Source organism: Macaca fascicularis, chromosome 6 (genome assembly GCF_037993035.2).
Source record: "Macaca fascicularis isolate 582-1 chromosome 6, T2T-MFA8v1.1".
NCBI classification, from domain to species: domain Eukaryota; kingdom Metazoa; phylum Chordata; class Mammalia; order Primates; family Cercopithecidae; genus Macaca; species Macaca fascicularis.
This window is the reverse complement of record NC_088380.1, coordinates 32695839-32720076: the sequence shown is the minus strand read 5'-3', so window position 1 is coordinate 32720076 and position 24238 is coordinate 32695839. Positions and strand designations below refer to the sequence as shown.

General features: G+C 45.9%; 1 protein-coding gene across 14 annotated transcripts in view; it reads right to left on the bottom strand.

Annotated features, from left to right (window-relative positions):
- Nucleotides 1–126: 126 nt before the first annotated feature.
- The window catches only part of PDZD2 (PDZ domain containing 2), a 480351-nt gene continuing 456239 nt past the window's right edge, over nucleotides 127–24238 (bottom strand). For 12 of the 14 annotated variants that reach the window (XM_073993248.1, XM_073993249.1, XM_015451250.4 and 9 more), the window contains 6 exons: nucleotides 19788–23838; nucleotides 17945–18062; nucleotides 13935–14036; nucleotides 12675–12945; nucleotides 10301–10435; nucleotides 127–2941 (listed from right to left, as the gene is read on the bottom strand). In XM_073993248.1, coding sequence (XP_073849349.1) covers nucleotides 2775–2941; nucleotides 10301–10435; nucleotides 12675–12945; nucleotides 13935–14036; nucleotides 17945–18062; nucleotides 19788–23838 — 4844 coding nt within the window. In that variant the 3' untranslated portion in view covers nucleotides 127–2774. Of the gene's footprint in view, nucleotides 2942–10300; nucleotides 10436–12674; nucleotides 13595–13934; nucleotides 14037–17944; nucleotides 18063–19787; nucleotides 23839–24238 lie in introns of all 14 variants that reach the window. The other 2 variants (XR_012413604.1, XR_012413605.1) reach the window with 2 other exon arrangements.

The following is a 24238-nucleotide window of genomic DNA, read 5'->3' as shown; positions in this document are numbered from 1 at the left end:
AGTGTGGCCTGGAAAAGGGTGGCTAATTTGAGTTCTATTGCCTTTGTACCGCTGACTCATTGAGGTGACAGTAAACATTTCTTATCTCAATATTACTCTATAACAGCCAAAATAGAAAAAAAAAAATCAAGTAGTAAGCAGAGTGTTTATTTTTTTTAAAATTACTTAAAAAAGGTTGTTTACAGAGATGTGGATTTATATAACTTGGTGACAACAGTTTTAAAATGTACAGGCTATTTCATATTATTGCACTTACTCTTTAATATATAAGGCATTTTACTTTACATAAATAAAGGATAATGTATAATATCATACAAAGTTATGGTGCCAATTAAGTCAACCATCAAACTCAATGAGATGTGTGTGGGAAGATGGAAGTGGAACCCAGCCTACTTTAATCTTCATGGTATATTCTTGCAACTACGATTTACTTGTTATAACACATATTTACCCTCATAGCTTATTGTGAATGACTGACCAGTTAAGGAAAAAAAGAAACAATGACAGTTTTAGTAGGACAATACCATTAGTGTTCACTTCAGGAAGTGTGGGAATTTATTAGGCTAATTAGAAATACTAGTCATGCCTTGAACACTGAAGACAAATAAACAGCTTTCTATCTTAGGGTCAAAGACAGTTTAGCTTTTGCTTCTTCCCTTAAATTTCAACTGTCGGCGAGGGAAACCTTCTGGCAAGATGTAGTAGCAGTGGCTGATGACTTTAGCATAGTGTATGTGGTAAGCCAGATATGAGGCTTAAGGACTTGCGGAAGGAGACCATTGCATTTGCTCCACATTGCACAAGAAATTCCTGTCTGTTCACGTAGGGCTGTGCGTTTCTTATTATTAGGCACAGCTGTAACAGTGGAGGCAAAAAGCAGTTTTCAGTGTTGACTTGAAACAGTCTTTCATTTAGGCAAGAAAGCAGAAACCACAAAACTGACCCCAGAGACTGAAAAAACAATCAATCAAGCATGCACCTTGCACTGACTTCCTACAGTATCCTACCTGTAACTGTAGTGAAAAGTAGAAGTAAAATCAATAAGACCTTTCTAACTAACTCCTGTACTATATTTTCCTTTGTATTGCCGGTTGATGAGAAATCTGGACTCAAACAAGCCAGCTATTTCTCTCTCACGTGAAGGACCTCTCTAGGCCGACTTCGAAGATGTTTAAGTGGGATTGGTCATTCAGAAAAATGATGTACAAAGCTGATGGCTAAAGCCCCTGCATGAATCTCGGGGTCATAGCCATAGACCCAAGCTGTAGGTTATTTAAAGAAGTATCTCCAACATAAAATTTTAGTGTCATGCACACAGGTATGGCAAATGCACTCTCCACTCATATTCTCAGGACTCAACGGGTTGGTCTGTGCCACTGAAGACCGGGCTTATAACTACATTTCTGCTCCTTTACCTTGACTCACCCTGTTTCTCCTCCTCTTTATGACCCAATGAGGATTTGGAATTTACCTAAGAAAATAAGGTACAGTATGAGGAGAGAACAGCCAACTATGTGACGACGAACGGAATATCCAATGGGAACAGCTACTGGGAAGCAGCTCATGCCGCCAGAGGAGTGGCCAGAGTGAGTTTCCCGAGCAGCGTGAGTCACGACAGTCTTCTGTAGGAAAACATTTTTGGCAAAAGGAGGAAGTTGCAAAGCAGGAAAACGAAAACAGCAAAAACTTAAGTCACTGCAGTTGTCATACTAGGTCAGGAAAAGAGATCCAATACTTACTTAGAATGTTACATTTCTTAAACATGTTGGGAAAGAGGAAAAAAACCAACCAGTCTCCTAAAAGGATTCCATTAAGCTTCTCTATTTGGATTGGAAATATATTGTCTGTAAATCCAAGGACACTTAGAAAGATACTTGATTTCTAAAGATTAGTTTAAATTCATGGTTGGAGTGCATAAAATACAGAAATGGAAACCCAGTGACTGTGATATTTTTGCCTGCTCTTGGTACTGACCAGTGTTGAATTCAAGCACTTATCAAGACAGGTTCAAAAACTAGTTGTAAGGTGCTTTTAGATGTTGACCTTTCTGCTCCCTCTAAGCAGTGAAGCTCATGGCTATTTAATACAGTTTATCAGAAGTGCTATTCTGTAAAACAGCCTTATGGCTTACACTTTTGAGATAGAAAATGATCAATACTTCATGGTGATCAACAACCTATTGAGTTCAACTCTGCATACGTACATTATACATTACACTCACTAAAAAATACTCTATTTTGCTTTTTCATTTTTGGACAATTCCTGAGCTCGGCCTAACAGGTCATAATTCATTTTTTAAAGTCTCATTCTCTTTTCAGGGTAACATATACAGACCTACAGCTCCTCCTTCCACTGAATGTACCTAAAAGCATTCTGTCATTTACTTACAAAATCATATAAAATGATAGTCCTCTCAGGTGTGACATTTGTGTCCCCCTCAGACTTTTAGTTCCCTAATCACCAGGATTGGGTATGTTGGGAGAGCTGGCAAGAAGGAAGCAAAGGTCTAGCTAAGTGTTTCAAATAAAGAAGGGTGTGTCACATCTTGTATCCCCATCAGTCAACATAAAGGCAGGGGACAGGCACTGGAACGAAGGAACCCTCCCGGCCTGGGTGATCCAGGTAGAAGGCTTCTGAGTTAATTTCATTGCTGTTGCACATACAGTTAAGTCAGGCTTCATGTGTAAGCACAAGCTTGGAGATTTTTATAGTCCGTGTCTAAACCACAGTCTTGAAGACTGTGGTTTAAAGAAGTCACTCTGGTTTCTTAAAATTCATGAAGAATTTCTATGCTTTCTAATTAATAACTGCACAGGTCCTTCTGGGACAGACTTCATAATATTCCAGGCATCAAAGTGCATGAGCCCAACCAGAGGTTTCCCATTAATAGCAAGAATTTCATCTCCAGCTTCTATTATTCCAGCTTGTTCAGCTGCACCACCTGCGAGAATAAACACAGAATAACAGAATAATAGCTTGGCAGTTTCACAGTATTCAAAAATCCTAAGTAAACTAAAAACTTTTAAATGATAAAAATATCTAAATAATATATTCTTGAATAGAGAAATATTTCTTAGAACACAAAAAACATATATCCATAAAAATAAACAGGTCTACATAAAACAATTCAATTCTAGCCCTTCCCCCCGCCACCCCCTAAACATAAGCAAGATAAAAATAACGAACTGACAGGGGGAAGATATTTTCTATGTATTTAATCAACAAATGGTTAATATCCAGACTAAAGAACTACAAGTCAACAAGAACAACACAAAATAAAGTTGGGCAAAGGAAATCAACAGCTGAAATCCATACAGCCAGCAAACACAGAAAAGCAGGCTCAACTTTTTTTTTTTTTTCTTTGAGACAGGACCTTACTCTGTCACCCAGGCTGGAGTACAGTGGTACAGTTTTGGCTCACTGCAGCCTCTGCCTCACTGGGCTCAAGCGATCCTCTCACCTCAGCCTTCAGAGCAGCTGTGACCACAGGCATACACCACCATGCCCAGCTATTTTTTTATATTTTTGGTAAAGATGGGGACTTGCCATGTTGCCCAGGCTGTCAGCTTCTAATTGTTAACAGATACTGGCTGATACATGCAAGTTCGGAGAATCAGTGATTATGTGCTCATTAGTGACCATGGGGACTACTTATAGAGTTTAGCATGTTCACATTATAGCTTTGTCTAGCTTTGTATGAGCTCTGGAAAAAATGCAAGTGTAAACCCTCCATTTACGTTCTCACACATAGACTTCTAAAGGTATACCAGCTATGGAGGCATCTTATGGGAAAAAATGGCATTGAAAGAAAAATTCCCAAGTGTGAAAATAAAAATATTCTCAGAAATTTTGATTAGACCTCAAAAGGCTGGGCAGATGTATCGATTTCATCCTAAATTACTGAAGGTCGTTATTGAAATAAATATTATGTCATAAAAATACAGCTTGGAAGAAATCCACCCAAGGACAAGAACATTTTCTGTGGTTAATGATAGAGGCAGTTACATTAAAAGAGAGACCTCACCAGTATCAGCCCTGTAGTGGGCCCCAGGAGAATGATTTGGTCCCCAGTCCTTGCTTTTCTTGAGATACACTTTTGGAAGGACCAAAGAACCAATTATGTTTGTCTTAACATAGTACCCAATGTCCTATTCTAGCATATTAAATAAGGCCCTCTGGTTATGTGAAACAAAATAATTTTGTGTGTTCACTTGGGCCTCAGGACATGGGAGGTTCCAGGCAACCAGAACAGCCTGACGCACACTGAAGGAGCAATCACTGGGTTTGGTCTCAAATCTGTGACTTCAGCCAAGTTACAGATTTCTCTAAACTTCAGTTTTCTCATCTGCAAAATGGTGATGATATCTGTCTTGTTATCTTACTAGGTTGTTAGAAGGACTGAACGAGATGAAGTAGTCTTCTAGGACAGGGGTCCTCAACCCTTGGGCTGCAGAGTGGTGGCAGGAGGGCTGCACAGCAGGTGAGCAGTGGGTGAGTGAGTGAAGCTTCCTCTGTGTTTACAGCCTCTCACCACCACTCACATTACCACCTGAGCTCTGCCTCCTGAGATCAGCAGCAGCATTAGACTCTCACGTGAGCGTGAACCCTATTGTGAACTGCGTATGCGAGGGATCTAGGTTGCGTGTTCTTATGATAATCTAATGCCTGATGATCTGTCAGTGTCTCCCATCACCCCCAGATGGGATGCCTAGTTGCAAGAAAACAAGCTCAGGGCTCCCACAGATTCTACATGATGGTGAGTTGTATAATTATTTCATTATATATTAAAATGTGATAATAGAAATAAAGTACACAATAAATGTAATGCACCTGAATCATCCCGAAACCATCCCCCACCCAAACCTTCACCGTGGAAAAATTGTCTTCCACAAAACCAGTCCCTGGTGCCAAAAAGCTTGGAGACTGCTCCTTTAGGAAGCTTTCAGTGTTGTACAAAGAAGAGGTTTGCCAGCTTTTGGACTTTTTACACAAGAGAGAAATAAATTCTCTCGTTTAAACACTGCTATTTTGGATTTCCTATTACATGAGGCCAAACTGAATCTTAACAGATTTGAGCAGGATATGTCTCTCTCTCCAGTTACATATAAATTTTTTTAAAATGTCTTTTTTCCCAAAAAGGTCTTGCATGGCTTTTAACACATTCTTAGGTTCCTTACACTTATGATGAATTGGTGTCACACAGTGCACAATCTGCATTTGGTTTTTTTTTCATTCAACACTGTTTTTGAGCTGGTCCCAGTTAATATATAGAGATGTAATTTATTTTTTCAACTGCTATTTAGCTTTCCTTTATATGAATATATTTTATCATTCTGCTACAGATAGAAATTTAAATGGTTTCATAGCTTCCATTTTCCTAAGCACTGCTAAAATTTTCCTTAGAGATTAACCAGTAGATACTTGCATGAGAAAAAAAATGAGTGTTTTCCTTTCTCCACATCCTTGCCAACACATCATCGTATGAGATTTTTTATTTTTGGCCAACTTGATAGATTAAAAGAATGATTTATAATATTTCTAATTTTCATCCAATACATTTGAGCATCTTCCTGTGTTTCTTGGCCACCTAGGTTTTAACTTCTGTCAATTTTCTATTGCTTTCTTTACCCACATTTTCTCTCTTGTATTTTACTTACTGAATTATATAGTTCTTCATATATTCTGGAATTTTCTTTTTTTTATGGAGACAAGGTCTTCCTCTGTCCCCCAGGCTGGAGTGCTGTGGCACAATCATGGCTCACCACAGCCTCGACCTCCCGGGCTCAGATGATTCTCCCACCTGAGCCTCCTGAGTAGCTGGGACTATAGGTGCGTGCTGCCACACCTGGGTAATTTCTGTATTTTCTGTAGAGATGGAGTCTCGTCATGTGGCCCAGACTGCTCTTGAACTCCTGGGGTCAAGTGATCCGCCCACCTTGGTCTCCAAAGTGCTGGGATTACAGGTGTGAGCCATGGTACCCTGCCCATTCTGGATATCAACCCTTTGTTTATTAAATATATTGCAAATATCTTATAATAACTTATTTTTGAATATGCTTATAAATTTTGCCATATAACAAACATTTTATATGTTTCTTTTTTTTTTTAGATGGAGTCTTCTCTGACCCCAGGCTGGAGTGCAGTGGTGCGGTCCTAGCTCACTGCAACCTCTGCCTCCTGGGTTCAAGTGACTCCCCTGCCTCAGCCTCCTGAGTAGCTGGGATTAAAGGCATGCGCCACAACGCCCAGCTAACTTTTATGTTTTTAGTAGAGATGGGGTTTCACCATGTTGGCCAGGCTGGTTTCTTAACTCCTGACTTCAGGTGATCCACCCACCTCAGGCTCCCAGAGTGCTGGCATGAAATCCATGATCCATGAGCCACCGTCCTCGGCCCTGTATGTTTTTAAAATGTGTTTTTCTCTTATGTTTAAGAAATTCTTCTATGATATTTAAAAATAATGGTTATTACTGATACATAGAAAATTCTATTGATTTCTGCATGTTAATTGTGAATTCATTGTTCTTTGCAAACTATTTATGTTGGCTTGACATTTTCTTAGATTTTTTTCAATCAGAAAGAACATATAGGAAGACAATTTGTCATTACGGGCAAATAATATTTCTAATTTTTGTACTTGGCTTATTTATTGCTGAGTTATTTGGTAAAATGATGAAAGAGGAACATTTTGGGAGCGGCTTAAAATTGTACTAGTGACAGTGTACACTGCAGCTTCATACAGGAGCTTAAAAATAACTATTTTCTAATTTTTTTCATAAACTCCCTGACCTTAAAGAAAGCTTTAGAGATACTGACATTTAGTTCCTTTATTATTCAGGCGGGGTTGCGGTGGCTCATGCCTGTAAATCACAGCACTTTGGGAGGCTGAGGCGGGTGGATTACTTGAGGCCAGGACTTTGAGACCAGCCTGACCAACATGGTGAAACCTGTCTCTACTAAAAATACAAAAAGTTAGCTGGGTGTGGTGGTGCATGCCTGTAATCCCAGCTGCTTAGGAGGCTGAGGCACGAGACTCACTTGAACCTGGGAGGCAGAGATTGCAGTGAGCAGAGATTGTGGCACTGCACTCCAACCTGGGTGACAGAGCGAGACTCTGTTAAAAACAAAAACAAAAAAACTTCCTTATGATTCAAATGCTTGTTCTGTAATAGTCTTACTCAAGAAATCATTCAAATGCTCGTTCTGTAATAGCCTTACTCAAGAAATCAGTATTGCTATATTGTTTTCTAATGCTTGAGCTAAAAGACACAGGAAAACAAAATGAACAGAAAAACTGTACTCATGAAATTACTCTGTAAGTATGAAATACGAGGTAAGAAGATGAATCCTGACCTGAAGTGATTCGCCTGCCATAGCCTCACAAAGTGCTGGGATTATAGGCATGAGCCACCGTGCCCGGCCAGATAATGAAATCTTTAGACTCACTAGTTTCCAAAGGTGGGATCTGCCATATAATATTCAGAAATACTTGAATGGCTTTCCCCAAGAACAAAACCACGGGCTTGCACATGAGAGCATCTAAAGCGCTAGTCTGTGGGACTGACACTTCTCTATCCATTTCCACAGCAGTTTTCATGGATTTGGGGCCAGATGCTAGAGACAAAGGCTGAGTTGTCCAGGACGTCATATTCTTGCTTTGCTGGAGACAGAGCAAAGCTAGAGATAAGAGATGGAGACAGATGACAGGATGTCATCTCTCCTGTGGCTTCTTCTAGTGTGGGGTCCCCAAGCCTGGCCTCTCCAGCTGATGTGCTGCTTTAGTTGGTGTCTGCCCTGGTCCTTTGGTTCACAGGCTCACATGCTTTTTTGGGTTGTGTCCCCTTGGATTACAGAGGTGATGTGTCCTGTGACCAAGCATGGAGGCGGCCACTCCTGCTCCCCTCAGGAGTGTCTTAAAATACTTCCACTTTAGCTACCCTATTGAATGACAGGTTAGCTGGGTGCTGTGTTTTCAGGTGATGGACATTTTCCCTCAGTCCTCTGAAGGTGTTGCTGGCTCCAGGCATTCATGCGGCCATGCCATTCTGATTGTTGTACACAGAGAGCAAACTAGAATTTTCTCTTGGCTTTTTAGATTTTCTTCTTTATATTCTGAAACTTTATTATATCAAGGTTTCAATTTTATTTTTTTTTTGGAGACAGGGTCCTACTCTGTCACCCAGGCTGGAATGCAATGGTGCAATCCTGTTCACTGCAGCCTCCAAGTCAAGGGCTCAAGCGAGCCTTCTTTCTCAGCCTCCCAAGTAGCTGGGATCACAGGTGTGCACCACTCTGCCTGGCTAACAAGGTTTTTGTTTTTGTTTTTTTGTTTTTTTTTTTTAAATACATTCAGACTGTTTTGCCCTTGATGAGTTTTTCAGTCTGCATAGTCCTGTCATTTTTTCACTTCTGGAAAATTCTTAGTCATGATTTCTGCAAGTATTTCCTCTCATTCAATTTTTTCCTTTTGGAACTCTTTCTCTCATTACCTTTTTGTAATAATCTCTTTATTTCCCTATACTGCATTTTTTAATGGTTTCTTCTGTTCTACTTTTACAAATTCTATCTTCACATGGATTTAGCCTACTTTTTACTTTTATTCATTAATTTAAAGATATATTTAACTCCATTTTCACTAATGAGGGTATATCTGCATTTAGTTTTTACTTTTAAAGAGGCAGGGTCTTGCTCTGCTGTTCAGGCTGGCACTGAACTCCTGGGGCTCAAGCAGTCCAAGGAGCTGAGACTACAGGCATGCGCTACCACGCCCAGCCTGCATTTTGTCTTTTTTTTTTTTTTTTTTTTTTACGTATTTGCTTGCTTCTTCTGAATACCCTCTTGGTCTTGTTTCATGGGTAACATTCCTGCCTCTGTCATGAATGGGGTGTCCTGTTTTTCGGGTCTGCTGGCAATGGATGTTGCCCTGTACCCTTCGTCTGAGAGCTTTCTGTTGAGAGGGCTCTTACAGCCGAGTTGCCACATGCTTGCCTGAGCCTGGTTCTCCTCCTGCTGCTGCTCTTTCAACTTGAACAATTAACTTAATGAGTCTGAGGTTTTCTCTTTACCCTGGTACCACAGGTTCACACGTACCAGAGACCTGACTCCTGATTTATGCGTGTCTTCTGCTTGCTCCAGGGGCTGGGAGCAGGCAGCCTGTCCTGGCTGCCACTCGAGTAAAGCAGACCTGTTGTGACCACAGTTCACTGGCAAAAGAGCAGGTCCCAGGCCTCTGCATCACAAGATGCCTCGCTCCGCCTGCCCACAGGGGTGCTGAGCCCCTGCTCCTGGGTGGGCGCTGAGACCCCAGCCTCCAGTGCACATTTCTTTCTCATCCTCTGCTTCCTCTGGGCCCCAAGGATGCGGCCCTGCTGACCACAGAGGCTTCATTTCCACTTTTGAGCCACAGAGGTTTTTTTAAGCGTAACTAGACATTTTTTTAAAGTTTTTTTTCCTATTAACACTACAGGTCAAGAGTTGGGAGAGGCTTTGGGATTACTGTGCAATTGTAGAAATAGCTCAAGGTCATTAATTAGATGGTCATTTAAAGAAACAACAATCCTTAGCTAAGAAGAATTGATCTTGTTACTTGCTGACCTACTTATTGTGTTACATACTGTAACTTTAAATGGGTTTCTGATCTACTTGTAAGTGTAATTACATATCGATATTGTTCATACAATTATACTGTTAGTATTATTAGTACAATTATGAGTATGTATATTTACCAAGCATTTCAATAATATCTACCCCCCATCTTTTTTTTTCCCACAAAGGCTGTGCTTGGACTGTATTACTTTCTTGCAGTCTAGCATTTACAAGTCTAGCATTTTAAGTCAATGAGATCTTGGCCACTATTAAGTACTCCTGACTGGCAAGTCTGCTGGTGTTACTTAGTGTGGTGTGTTCACATCAGAGACAGGGGCCCAGAGTGAGGAATGGCTGCAATATAAGGGTCAGGGACAGAGGCTCTGGGGCCAGACCGCCTGGGCTGGAGTCTGGTTCTGCCACTTACAGCTGTGTGACCCTACGTGCCTCAGTTTCTCCTTTTGTAAAATGGGGATAATGATGACACTCACCCAATAGGGTTGCCTTGTGGATGGCTCGAGTTAATACGTGTCCATACAGAATAAACCTTGTATGTCACAAAGCATTAAAAACAAAAATTTTAGATTTTTAAACAAAAAAAAGTTTAGATTTTTAAAAACAAATCTCATTTCTAAATAGAAGGCATGTTTTTCATTGAGACATCCATGGAAAGATGACAGCTGAGAGACGGCTGACTGAATTGTCTAGGACATTACCTTTGTACACTCTCTTAATGACCAAGGGCCCATCTCCCGTCACAGATGATTTTCCCCCATCCAGACTCAGTCCCAGCCCAGCCGAGGTCTTCAGCACTTCAACACACAGAGCATCGTGTACAGCCACACTTCTCCCTGCAGCAGCAGCGTGCATCGAGATAAAAACGACAGAGTTGTTCGTCATGCCATCTGTCCAAGTCCCTGCGGACGCATCGCCTCCAGCCCCATGTACTTCTGGCACCCACTTCTGGCACCCTCAAGTCCCATCCACCCTGAGTACTTATAACAGCACTTGAGCCCAGTAGCACTGTTGGCCTCCCGACTCTGGGGCTGCCCTCCTGGGCTGTGTTGCTGCTCTACTTGCATCCTTTGTTCTGTGTTTTCTGCAAGCATTGGCGAATGCTTTCATGCCCAAGCAGAAATCCCCAGAAGGCAAAGTGCTCTTGTTAAGCCCCCCACACCGGCTGTGCACTTCTCAGTGAGGACTGAAGTCACACTTTGGGACTCCAAATTTGATTTTCTGCCAACCCTGGCTGCTAATGGCAGCAGAACATCACCCTTTGGTACCAAGACTTGGCAGCACCAAAATGCCCAGCCTCATGTGAGACTGTTAGAATGGATCCAAAGCCCCCAGGAACCCAGAGAGCTTCCTGCCTCCCCACTCCTGCCACTCCTGCTCCTGCAAAGGGAAACCCTGCCCCTGGCTATGGCTGTCTTCACAGACACATTTGGGGTTGCCTCCACTGGCATCTGGCTCCACTGTGAGGAGATGTGTTTCCATGGTGATGCCGGCTCTGTGCTGGTTTTGGGAAGGTGGGCTGGGTTTGAATCAGGATTGTAAACTTGCCTCCTTGTACTTTCCTCCCTTGCCTATCAGCCAAGGACGTCAGAGTTGACTGCAAAGGCACACTTAGTTGATTGGGAGGCAGAGGAAGGACCACAACAGATGGACTAAATTGCCTGCTTCCTGTGGTCACTAGGTGTGAAGCCAAGCTAGCACTGTCTCCTTCGGACATAAAGGCCAGTCCACAGTCATGGTTTAAAGAAGGCCACTCCACAGGGCCTGAAGGATGCTCTCAGTGTATGGTAAGTAATAACCGCTTAGGACAAGGTAGACCTGGGTTAGGGAGACTAAAGAACAGGCAACTGAGCGAGGCTAAGCCCTCCAGGCGCGCAGCATTTGAGAGCTCTGCAGGCTCTGCTTCAAGGCCAGAGGCCCTGAAGTTGCTGCAGGAATACTGAGTGATTATAAATGACAGAAGGACCGTCCAGATACGAGTTCACCAGGCTTAAAAACTGGCAGCTGTGAGGATGAAGTGGTTTCCTTTGACAGTTTACAAGGATCCCACTGAAAATCCACCAAGCGGTCAAGACAGTTCTGGGGCAAAGGCAAGCATGACAAGATCTGATGACCAAGGTGCTTCTCTGCATTGGGGAGGGCCTCAGCCCTCTGGAAGATGGAAAGTGAAATGACACAGAAGGAAGACCGGGGACATGACCACGGAGGCATCTGGACAAGAAGTGTTTCTCATTTGTTAAATGGAATCGGAGCCATTTTCAGCAGGGACTACAAACAGCTCTGGCCCACAAGAAAGCCAAGTTGTAGAAAGGAATCCAGCTACCCTCATCAGGGAGAGATGTGGAGAAGGAACGAAAGGCCTCTCCCAGAAGGCAATGCCCAACCCATACCCTCTGCTTTGCTCTCTCGACTAAAAAAAGACGTTACCCCTGAATGCCAAGATGAACGGCACTCCAGACGTCTGCAGTACTTAACAGGGCATTAAAGAGCCCGCACTGCAGAAACAGACGCTGTACGTGGTTCTGAGGCTCTGAATATGGATGGCACATAGAAAATCTGTTTCTAAACCTCTTCCAGTGAGTTATTCTTGGGTGACTAAGGCTGCAGTTTCTGTTTTCAGACACAAAACACTCTTGCCCCCTCATTTCCTTCTGTTCTTCTAAACCAGGAAAGAATACAACCTTGCTGTTTCCCAAGGATAAATCTTAGTTCTGGAATTTCTCCTTCAATGCTGATTGCCCCATCACAGTAGTTTCCTGTTTTCCTTACCAGCCCTAACAAGAGGGTGTGAATATAAAAGAGATTCCTTCTTAGGACACTTAGGGAAACTGTTATGCAGTTGTTTTAAATCTTCCACAGTATAGCCTGAACTACTGGGGGAATTTTTCTAATTTTCTAATTTTTTCTAATTTATTTGTTACATTGCTTTTGTAAGAAGCATCCAAACACACTAGACTTCGCTACATTTAATTTTTCAGATCTAGAAGTTAGCTGTTACTTCCCTCCATGTTCAACCAGAATCTCGTCTTTCCGCAGTAGCTCGCACCCTGCTGGTTGTTGAAATGATCATCTTACCAACGGCAGGCTCCAGGGGGATGGTCTTTCTGGACAGCAAACCCTTCCCATTGGCTGTGGGAGGCTCCTGCCGGGCAGAGGGCCTGGGCTGATCCATCCCTTTCTTGATGACCACGAGGGCATCTTTGTGCAGCTGTGCCTGGTGCAGAACCTTCAGGACATTCCCGTGGGCTAAGCCAGCCAATGAGGCGCCGTTGACTGACAGAAGGAAATCCCCTCGGTTCATAGTCCCTTCCTGAGAAGCCGCCCCCTGAGAAAACACCCTGTGGACCTGGGACGGGGAAAAGAAAAGGAACAAAACCCAGAGCCACTTATGATTTCCAGTAAAAGGGAGAAAGTAACTAACTGCATATCTGTAGTAAAGTAACCTTTATTTTTTGAGAGGGAGTCTTGCTCTGTCGCCCAGGCTGGAGTACAGTAGTGCAATCCCGGCCTCCCAGGTTCAAGTGATTCTCCTGCCTCAGCCTCCTGAGTAGCTGGGATTACAGGCACACACCACTATGCCCGGTTAATTTTTGTACTGTTAGTAGAGATGGGGTTTCACCATGTTGGCCAGGGTGGTCTCGAACTCCTGACCTCAGGTGATCCACCCGCCTCGACCTCCCAAAGTGCTGGGATTACAGGCATGAGCCACTGTGCTGGGTGTTGTAGTAAAGGAACTTTCTAAGGACAATTTTTCTAAATCATATAGTCACTCGCTTTATAAAGAAACATTCAGTGCGGGGGATGGATCACAAATGTCAATGCCAGTGTCTCCACACATTTTTTGTTTTTAACTCAACTTCTTGTTAGTGTCTGACATGGGCCTGGCATCCAGGAGGCAATGGCAATACGAAGATGAACAAGGCCTGGGCTCGTGTGGTGAAGGTGACCCTCTGGATGGTCCCGAAGGCTTTTGAATGATGTAAAATTTTCAGTGACTGTTTTTGAGAAAGAAGTAATTGTATAAACAAACACAAGTTTGGCCAGTTGATTCTAATGTTCTCTACTGCTTAAAATATTTAGGTAAATTATAAGGCTATAGCGAATTGTGTTTATAGGGACTGAAAATGGCCTACACGTGTCAGCTCTGTGTTAAAAATGCTTCTTTGTCAACGAAAACCTTACATACTACTTCTCCCACTTCTCCCTTTTTATGTTGGTAGCTGGGAATGAAACCCAGCAATCTCTGAACCCGCTGATTGGAATTTGTGCCCTGATCACATTCTGAGGCTGCTTAAGGAGGGATTTTGCTGAGAGCCTAATGACTTTGTCACTTACCGTGATTGATTTTGGCTCCACATCTGTCCCTCCTGCCACACTGAATCCCAGACCTGAGCCTTCTTTTCTATTCAAGACTATGAAGCAAACATCTTCTTTATTCTAGTGAAAACAAACAAAAATTATCCTTTGAGCTGGAGCTGCAAAAAATTAAGAAAGAAAGGAAAACATATCTCCTTGTACCAAGAGTAAGGAAGCTCTGATGTCAGTCCTCTTGGAAGGGCTTTTCACTGCAGACCCTAAAGGTTCTTTGGCTCTCAGCCAGGCGTGGTAGCTCATGCCTGTAATCCCAACACTCTGGGAAGCCAAGGTGGGCAGATCTCTTGAGCCCAGGAGTTCGAGACCAGCCTAGGCAGTGTGGCAAAACCCTGTCTCTACAAAATTAGCCAGGTGTGGTGATGCATGCTTATAGTCCCAGCTACTCAGGAGGCTGAGGTGGGAGGATTACCTGAGCCTGGAAGGTCATGGCTGCAGTGAGCCATGATCATGCCACTGCACTTCAGCCTGGGCGACAGAATGAGACCTTGTCTCAAAAAAAAAAAAAAATCATAGCACATAATTTGATCACGATGGGAATCCTTCATTCTATAATTATTTAAGTCTACAATTTAGCAAAGCCAGTCCTGGTGACAGCAGAAAGATAAGCGTCAGTGGCAAGAGGCAGGATAACAGCATATCGAGGCCATGTGTTTTCTACATCTCCCTCCCCATGTTCAGGTCATTGGATTTCAGGTGCAATTAATTGATGTCATAAAATAGAAAGCATAGCCGGGCGCAGTGGCTCAGGTCTGTAATTCCAGCGCTCTGGGAGGCCAAAATAGGCAGATCACCTGAGGTCAAGAGTTCGAGACCAGCCTAGTCAACATGGCGAAATCCCATCTCTACTAAAAAAATACAAAAATTAGCCAGGCATGGTGGCGGATACCTGTAATCCCAGCTACTTGGGAGGCTGAGGCAGGAGAATTGCTTGAACCTAGCAGGCAGAGGTTGCAGTGAGTGGAGATCATGCAGTGCACTCCAGCCTGGGTGATGGAGTGAGACTCTGTCTCAAAAATCCCCAAAGTTCACTCCAACCAAAACCTAGACTGTCCTGCAGAACTTTTGGGGGAGTTAGGAGGTTGACTTCTTGGGCACCTTCAACCCTATGTGTGCTCACACATGGATCGATGGGGAGAAAGGTTGACTAGGCTTTCCAAACCAAAATGGGAATACGGAGCCCAGTAAATGGTCTTTATCCAGCTTCTGGGAGGTAACGTGATGCTGAAAATAGGAAAACTTACCAGGTATTTAAATGTTTTATTGGAGCAAAGAGACAATATTTGAAAATGAGGCCCTTCTGCATTCCAAGACAAGTCAAATCACCAACATTTCAATGTATTCACATTTTTTCCAGTGGTGTTTAGGGACACAGATATGCTAGGAGCTGTTTGCTGGGCCACATTTTGCCTCTGAGAGCCTCAGCACAGTCTCAGCGTGGCCAGATCAGCCATCAAGACTCTCCAAGGTTTGGGCGTGTTGAAGTCAGGAGGCCAGGGTTTTCAGCCTCGAATCTCTCACAGCACTGCCAAGGACACAGAAAATAGTTCTGTGCAGTTCTACTTTTACTACCTGCAAACCATACTCATTGGAAAAAGCAAGGCAGGAAACTTCTAGACTGAGGATGGCAGAGTAAGGATAGCCCTGCTCACCGCTCCTCTCTGAAGACACTGAGAAAATAAGAAAGGGAGAAGAATGCTGTGTTCTGATGAATAGGAATGGTCTTCAAACCAAACCACAACCCTGCCTCATGGTGAGCGTGAGGAGTAGCGGGTGAGGAAGGCCCTAGAATAAGCCCCCCTCGGGCAGCACTCTGGCATGCTGGCCATACTGCTGTTTGAGGTCCCTGAAGATGTACATCTTGCTTGTGGTTGGCTGGACAGTCTGGTCTTCTCCTTTGACATTTCATCTAACACTAAAATGTATGGGGCAAAGGGGGCCTGGCAACGTGTGACCCCACCTGTGCCCCCTTGACTGGTCTCAGAGTGCAACTTTCACACATGAAGTATTTCCTTATTGTAATAACAAGCGGGAGGAGGAAGAAAGATGAGGGGCTATTCCCTCCTCTTACTGAAAGCGAAAGTGCTTAGCATCTCAAGACATTTTGCTTTTCTTTTAGAGACTGGGTCTTGCTCTGTCACCCAGGCCAGAGTGCGGTGGCGTGATCACTGAGCCTCAAACTACTGGGTCCAACTGATTCTCCTGCTTGAGATTCCCACGTAGCTAGGGCTACAGGCATATGCCACCACGCCTGGCTAATTTTTTAAATTTAGTCTATTTTTTTTTTTTTTGAGAGATGGGGGTCTCACTATGTTGATGAGGCTGGTCTCGAACTCCTGGCCTCAAATGATCCTCCTGTCAAGGCATTTCTTAACTGCACAGACCCAAACCAGCAGCTGAGAATCAGAAGGGAGTGGAACCTGAAGGGACTGGTTCCTCTATTCCAACCTCTCGCCTCACATCCTGGCCAACTCCTCACTAGGTGCCAAGGCTGGTCCTTGGCTGAGAAACTGCACAGCCCCTCTCTGGGTAATATTTGAATTTCTGGAACCACACTCTTAGATGACTTCAGTGACCCAGGTATACTACCACTAAAGAAACATTCATATTTATTTCTCTAAATAGAAAATACTCATTCATTAGGGTTCAAATCTCCATAGCCCTAAGAAATTGATCTTCAGATTAGTATCCTAGATGTGAACCTATGGTTTCTTCTGTCAATGTTTATTGTCACAGCTGATTTACTGAAAGATTTTATCTGTAATTCCTTGTACTCCAGGGTTCAGATGCTCTTCTACAGGTGACCTTTGAACAACACGGGCTCAAACTGCACAGATCACTCACACTCAGGGTTTCTTCTGCCTCCTTGAGACAGCAAGACCAACCCCTCCCTCCTTCTCAGCCTACTCAGTGTGAAGATGACAAGGATGAAGCCCTTTATGATGAGCCACTTCCACTTAATGAATAGTAAATACACTTCCCCTTATTATTATTATTTTTAATTGAGATGAAGTCTTGCTCTGTCGCCCAGGCTGGAATGCAGTGGTGCAATCTTAGCTCATGGCAACCTCTGCCTCCCAAGTTCAAGCAATCCTCTCACCTCAGCCTCCCAAGTAGCTAAGACTACAGGAACCCACCACCATGCCCAGCTAATTTTTGTATTTTTAGTAGAGACAGGGTTTCACCCTAGTGGCCAGGCTGGTGTTGAACTCCTGACCTCAAGTGATCTGCCCGCCTAGGCCTCCCAAAGTTCTGAGATTACAGGCGTAAGCCACTGCACCTGGCCTCTTGGGATTTTCTTAATAACATTCTATTATCTCTAACTTACGTTGTTGTAAGAAGACAATATGTAATACATATAACTGAAGAAACTTGTATTAATTGACTGTTTATGTTATCAGTAAGGCTTCCGGTCAACAGTAGGTTGTTAGTAGTTAAGTTTCTGGGGGAGTTAAGAGTTATATGCGGATTTTCCACGGCATGAAGGTCAGCGCCCCAACTCTCATGTTCAAGGGTCCATCCACCGTATTTCAGGGCAAGGGCGGGACTACACCGATGTAACTCTTCTCTCACCAGCAGGTGGCTCCCTTGACTAGTTTATGTCTACAGTTAGGTGGCCAGAGGTACTTGAGGTCATTCTGCATTATTTCCAAGATGTCTAGCTCTGCTCTGAGGACTCTCTGCAAACAAACTCCACACACGGAAGTCAGGAGGATGGTAACTAGTTGCTACTTGGGGGATGAAAACAGCGGTGACACCCATGTGGCACCTGAACATTCAAGACAAGGTCTAGCTTCTGAAGCTGGCTAGCAGCACATGAGGCCAAAGTCAGACTGAGCCGTGAAACTCGCAACCCAAGGCAGTCCTCCATCTCCAGGACTTGGGACGGGCTCTCCTCGGCTGTCTGGGCGGGTGGCACATACCCGGGCACTCATGCAGCCGCAGTTCATGTTCCTGAACTGTGTTTCACTCACCTCTGATTGTGCTTTCGCTTCCTGAATGAGAGTTAGGATGGTAGATTTCGACCCCACTGACGATAAAACAGACTGTAATCTTTGCTGGTCCCCCGCTGAGACCAGAAGTTGATCCAAACTAAATAATATAAATATATTTGAAGAACATTAAAGAAAAAAGCAATTTCGTCATTTTATAAGAATGCATTTAAAATGATCTCCTTTCTACTATATTGCAGGTATTTTCTGTTTGTCATGCTTTTTTGGTCACAACTTCTATTCCAAACTAATGGAAGAATAAATCCTGAGTGCTGAACAGAAATGTCATTCACTGCCAATGGCAAAGGGAATTGCTATGAATTCAGAGATCCCCTCAAGAAGTTATGGGACCAATGCTGGAGCTTAACAGGACACTTCTGACATATTTTAAAATATTCAATACATAGGTCCAGGTGAAATACTTTTATTTTTATTGTTTTTGAGATGGAGTCAGCTCTGTCGCCCAGGCTGGAGTGCAGTGGCACGATCTCAGTTCACTGCAACCTCTACCTCCTGGCTTCAAGCTATTCTCGTGCCTCAGCTTCCCGAGTAGCTGGGACTACAGGCACCCGCCACCATGCCTGGCTAATTTTTTAGTAGAGACAGGGTTTCACCATATTGGCCAGGCTGGTCTTGAACTCCTGACCTCAAATGATCCACCTGCCTCGGTCTCCCAAAGTGCTGGGATTATAGGCCTGAGCCACCGGGTTTTTTTTTTTTTTTTTTTTTTTTTGACAGAGTTTCACCCTTGTTGCCCAGGCTGGAGTGCAGTGATGCGATCTCAGCTCACTGCAACCTCCGCCTCCCGGGTTCAAGTGATTCTCCTGCCTCAGCCTCCTGAGTAGCTGGGATTACAGCCGTACGCCACCACTCCCGGCTAATTTTTGTATTTTTAGTAGAGATGGGGTTTCACCATGTTGGCCAGGCTGGTCTCGAACTCCTCACCTCAAGTGATCCACCAGGCTCGGCCTCTCAAAGTGCTGGGATTACAGGCATGAGCCACCACACCTGGCCTCAAGTGAAATATTTTAAAATCTGTTAGAAATTCTCCGTTCAACTCCAGCCACCTCCAAAGGTCCAAACTCCCCCCTGCGTTGCACTCTTTTCCCCTGCACGCCCCTCTCAGGTTGCTTTTGCTTAAGTGCCATGTTCTCTAGAAGCCTCTCCTCAGAGCAACACTTTGGTAAACACGTTTCCCTGCAGGCACTTTTATTTTTCCAGCAACGATATTAAAAACCACGGAGGCTAAAATGCAATGTGGATCCTGGATCCTGGAACAGAAAAATGGTATTAGCAGAATTTATTCAGCAAAATCTGAATGAAGTCTGTAGTTAATGGTATTGTTCCAACATTAATGTCTTACTTTTGACAAATGGACCGTGGTTTTGACAGATGTGAACATTAGGAAGAGTGGGTAAGAAGTAAGTGGGGGCTGGGCGTGGTGGCTCACGCCTGTAATCCCAGCACTTTGGGAGGCCGAGGCAGGCAGATCACAAGGTTAAGAGTTTGAGACCAGCCTGACCAACATGGTGAAACCTCATCTCTATTAGAAACACAAAAATTAGCCAGCCATGGTGGTGCACGCCTGTAATCTCAGCTACTCAGGAGGCTGACACAGGAGAATCGCTTGAACTCAGGAGGCAGAGGTTGCAATGAGCGGAGATCGTGCCACTGCACTCCATCCTGGGCGATGGAGCGAGACTCCGCCTCAAAAAAAAAAAAAAAAGTGGGAACTCTGCATTATCTTTTCAACTTTTCTATAAATCTAAAACTATTTCAAAATGAAACAAGTTTATCTGAAATAAAAGTGCAGACAGATACTTACGTAACTGACCAGCTTCTTCTAAAAGGCAGATCCTGCGCAGCTTCACCCACCTCACTGGCTGAACTGGGTGTCTCAGCAGCACTGGTTTTAGGGCAACTTCCTCCTAGACAGGCCCTGTTCCCGGCCTTCTCAGGACACGAAACGCCTCCAGCAGGCCCGGGTGACCTCCTGGGGGTGATCTCCAGCTCAGTTTTGAAGAGCACGGCGCTCGGCCCTGCTGAGTAATCCTCGCTGCAGAGCTTGTCAAGGTCAGGCATGCTCAAGGCTCTCAGCTCCTGGAGCTTGGAGCGGGACACCGGCGAGGGCTGCGTGTGGCGCACCGACGACTTATTCCTCTTAACGGGAGAAGCCGGAGTCGTCGTTGGGGTGGGAATTCCCAAAGGACCAAGTGATTTCTTTAGTTCCGAATCAGAGCCCTTGCTACTGGTCTCCGGTGGGTTCTGCCGGGAGATGGTCAGTGTCATGCTTGAGGGAGACTTGGCCATCTGGGGGAGGAGGGTGCCGGCTTCACTTTGGTTTTCGCTGCAGGAACTCAAGCTGCGTCTCAACGACCTTGCTGCTGCATCACCTGGGTGGCCCAGGCTCCCTGAAACAATGCTGCCGGAAGACCGCCTCCCAATGGGAGGCTTGGAGCTCACCGACAAAAATGGAGAAACCCCGGACTTGGCTACAGGCCGGTCAGCATTGGCCAGGTTCTCAAAAGACTTGATCCGCTGCTTCACAGAGAAAAATGAGGTAGATTCGTGGGGCCAGTTCTGCTCATAGCAGTAGTGTCGTCTGGTGACTTTGATTTTGTCTGTGACTAGGCAGCTCGTCTCCTGGACTGAAATGATATCCCCTTCATCTGTGGCTGGAAGATTCCTCGATGTTTCCAGCAGCGGCTTTACACTATATACGCCCTGTCCGTCAGCCAGGCTGGGAAGACCACCTCTGGATGCCTTTGCCTCGGGGACAACACTGCTTGTCACAGGGACGTGGCTGTCACGAGGAGAGCGACCCAGACTGTGTGGGGGGTGACTCTCCCGTCCAAAATGGCTTGAGAACTGGGCTGGCATGGAGTAGGTCCTGGTTGCTGGCCTTGGGGTGAAGTAGAGATGGTCCTCCCCCGAGGGCCCCCCTAGAATGCCACTTCTGGGCACCCCTAGGGAGTCTGACATCAGGCTTGATTTTCCCTGGGAGGAATCTGCCTTTCTAATGGGCATTTGAGGGGAGGAGGAGGAGGACACCAGTTTCGCCACGCCGAATGATCGTGACATTTCCTGCTCCGCCTGTGCGGCATGAGACGGGAGTGAGGACGGGTGACTTGTGGATGATTCTGTGACCTGGCGACAGAGCCTGATTTCACTCTTCTCCTGACAGTTGCCCTGGGCCAAGCACCCTCCCTGTCTGTCACTTTCAGCTGGCCTGTTACCACATACAGTCTTTGGCACTGTTTCAGCAGAAATCTCCACAATTTTCAGCTGGTTTGTTCTTTCGAGGCGATCGCTGGCCACTATGCTGCCTCCTTTTTCGCCAGTTGGCCTGGGTTGGGCTGTGTCTGCTGCCGAGTCCATGTGGCTGGCCAGGTGCTGCTCACTCTGTCTCTTCCCTGCCACGGACACGCCGTTCCTAGATGCTGTGGAACTCACCGGCCCAGAGTCAGCACGGGGCGCCCTGCCCTCTGCTCCACACTTAGGAGATTTAGGGGTGGCTGGGCAACCTCTGTCAGGTTCAGAGAGGACAGCCATGTGGAACCTGCTCCACACGCCTTGCTCAGGAGGAGGCTTGGGAGAGGTCAGGGGCGACACGAACATCCTGATGCTCGTGTCAGACACTGAGGGTTTCAGGGACCCAGAGGTGGCAAGAGGTGGCTTGCTGTCCAGCACACACTGCGGGGACCTGGGGGCGGCTGTGGTGTTTCTGTCAGGGTCCTCGCGGTCGGCTGCATGGAGCCGCTGTGACACCACCTTAGAAAGTGTTTGGTGGGAGGTCTGGGGTGAGATCAAGGGTTTCCTGTGGTCCGTCCCCCCAGCCTTCACGGCGTTCGCAGCAGGGGCCTCGGAGCTGACTTTGGCCTTGCCCTTGAGGCTGAGCCTCTTCAGCTTCGGACCACACTTTGGCTTCTGACCGTTAGTCGGAAGCATTTCTGCCGGACTCTTCTTAGACAGGTCCTTATTTTCCAGATTGGTTTTCGGCTGAGGAGGGCTAGGAGGCACAGCAACGCCCTTTTTTTGGCTTGAACTCACTATCTGAATCTTGGAGTCGGGACTTCTGACAGCCATCAGAGGTTGTTCCTTCTCGGTTTTGCTCTTCAAATGTGTGCCTTGGTTATGTTTATTTATTTCTTTGAACCAGGCCATGATGGGCCTCCTACCCATCATCTTGGGTTTCTGTAGCAAGTCATCGAGGTCTTGACTTTCAGAGATGTGGAGGTTTTCCAAAGCAGATTCTCCATTCTTAGGGACATCCACACTGAAGGAGGACAGACTGGCAGCTGCATTAATGCTTGTTTCGTACTGATTCAGGGTTTCATCATCTAGCATGTCACGTGCCAAGCCGTTTACCATGTTGGGGGAGCTGAGAATGATGGGCGCACTGTGAAAATGCCTGGCTACTTTAGACAGCTGACTGTTTTCCATGGCTGAGCTAGCGCTGGTGACTTCCGTGGTTTCTTCTGCACACGAGGGCCTGTGGTTCTGTGAAGCGCTTATGTTCACATGAGTTTCACGCTCCTGAGAGCTCACTTCCAAGAGTGAAGATGGCTGGGAAGAGTTTGGGCCTGAAGTGTATGAGGCTGGCAAGCAGGCAGCCTTCTTACGGGGACTGGCCACTGACTCTCTCGGAGTGCTGTATTTTAATGATAGAACTTTGGCTGAGGCAGGACAGATGGCAGCCTGGGTGGGAAGATGAGCAGGACTCGAGGGTGGATTGGGGCAGCCATTTGTGGAACAAATTTCAATCTGTTCCTCTTCCGACTCCGAAGGATCTTCCTTGTGCAAAGACACACGGGAACGAGGAGGGGACCAGCCGTCCCTGGCGGAAGCTCGTGGGGCTTCGGTGAGTGACTCAGGGTCAGAAGAAGAATCCTCAGCATCGCCATACATGGATGACAGAGACGGCTCCGTGCTATCGCCCAGGCCTGATAGGGAGGTGCTGTCTTCATGAAAGCTGCTAAAATTTCTAGAGTAGTTGCTCAAAAAGTTTTTGTTCACAGTAAAATGTTTGTCGGGATTAACTGAATCTAAAACCGAAGGCTGGGAGGCCCACTGTGGCTGAGGGGGGGCACCAGCAGCCCAGGCCCTCCTTGGGGAGGAGGTCTGGCCCCCCGTGACTGGTTCGGCACGGCAGGAGCTCCCACCTCCAGCCCCGGCTGGTGGCCGGCCCTGAGCACTGCCCTCCTGACAGCCACTGTCCCCCGTCTGGGAAGATGGAGACCTCGCTGCAGAAACATCCAACTCCTTGATGAAGCTGTCAATGTCCGTCACAGGGCTCTCTCCACTCCCCGCCGGGCAACACTGCCCCGAGACACGGCCACATGCTGCTGTGGTGTTGTCAGTGGATGGCAGAAGGGAGAGGCTGGCCTGCGGTGCTTTTGAGGACACAGAATCTGCTCCCTCCAACAGGGAAGGCTCCTGGGAGCTTTCAGGTGCACGGGTTCCTGTCATTTCCAGAGCCTTACTGTGGTTACCCGGAGCTCCCTGTCTCTGCTCCTGGGATGTGAGGGGGTCTCCTGGCAGGACAGCCCCAGCTGCTGTCACTCCCTCTGCCCCAGGTCCCGCTCCCCTGAGGAAAGCCGCCCTCCTGGTATTGTGGGGTGTGCTGGTTTCCGATGCTGATCGAGTCTTGCTGCGGTCGGGGGGAGCCACTGCTTTCTCCCCCAGGGAGGGGCTGCCCTCATGGGGCAGCCTGACTGGAGACCTGGCCTTGTACTCGGCGACCCTGGGCGATGCAGACTGACTGGGATTCTCCGGCCGACTGACTCGCCCTGTGTCTACAGAGGTCTTGCTGGGGTCAGGATAAGCGGCCCCCTTCTTTCCTGGGGAAGAGATGAGGTCTGAGGAGCTGTCCAGTCCTATGTGGAGAATGGAAACAGAAGGTACATACTCAAGAGAGGTTGTAGGGGAGATAAAAGGGAAAATATGAGAAAGCAGCCTCTCAATTATTAAAAACTGGAAAATTTTAAACAATCCCAAATATTTTTTTCTTTTTCAGAAAGTCGGGCACGGTGGCTCACACCTGTAATCCCAGCACTTTGGGAGGCCGAGGCGGGTGGATCACCTAAAGTCAGGAGTTTGAGACCAGCCTGGCCAACATGGCGAAACCCCATCTCTACTAAAAACAAACAAACAAACAAACAAAACACACACACACACACAAAAATTAGCCGGGCATGGTGGTGGGCACCTATAATCCCAGCTACTTAGGAGGCTGAAGCAGGAGAATCGCTTGAACCCGGGAGGCGGAGGTTGCAG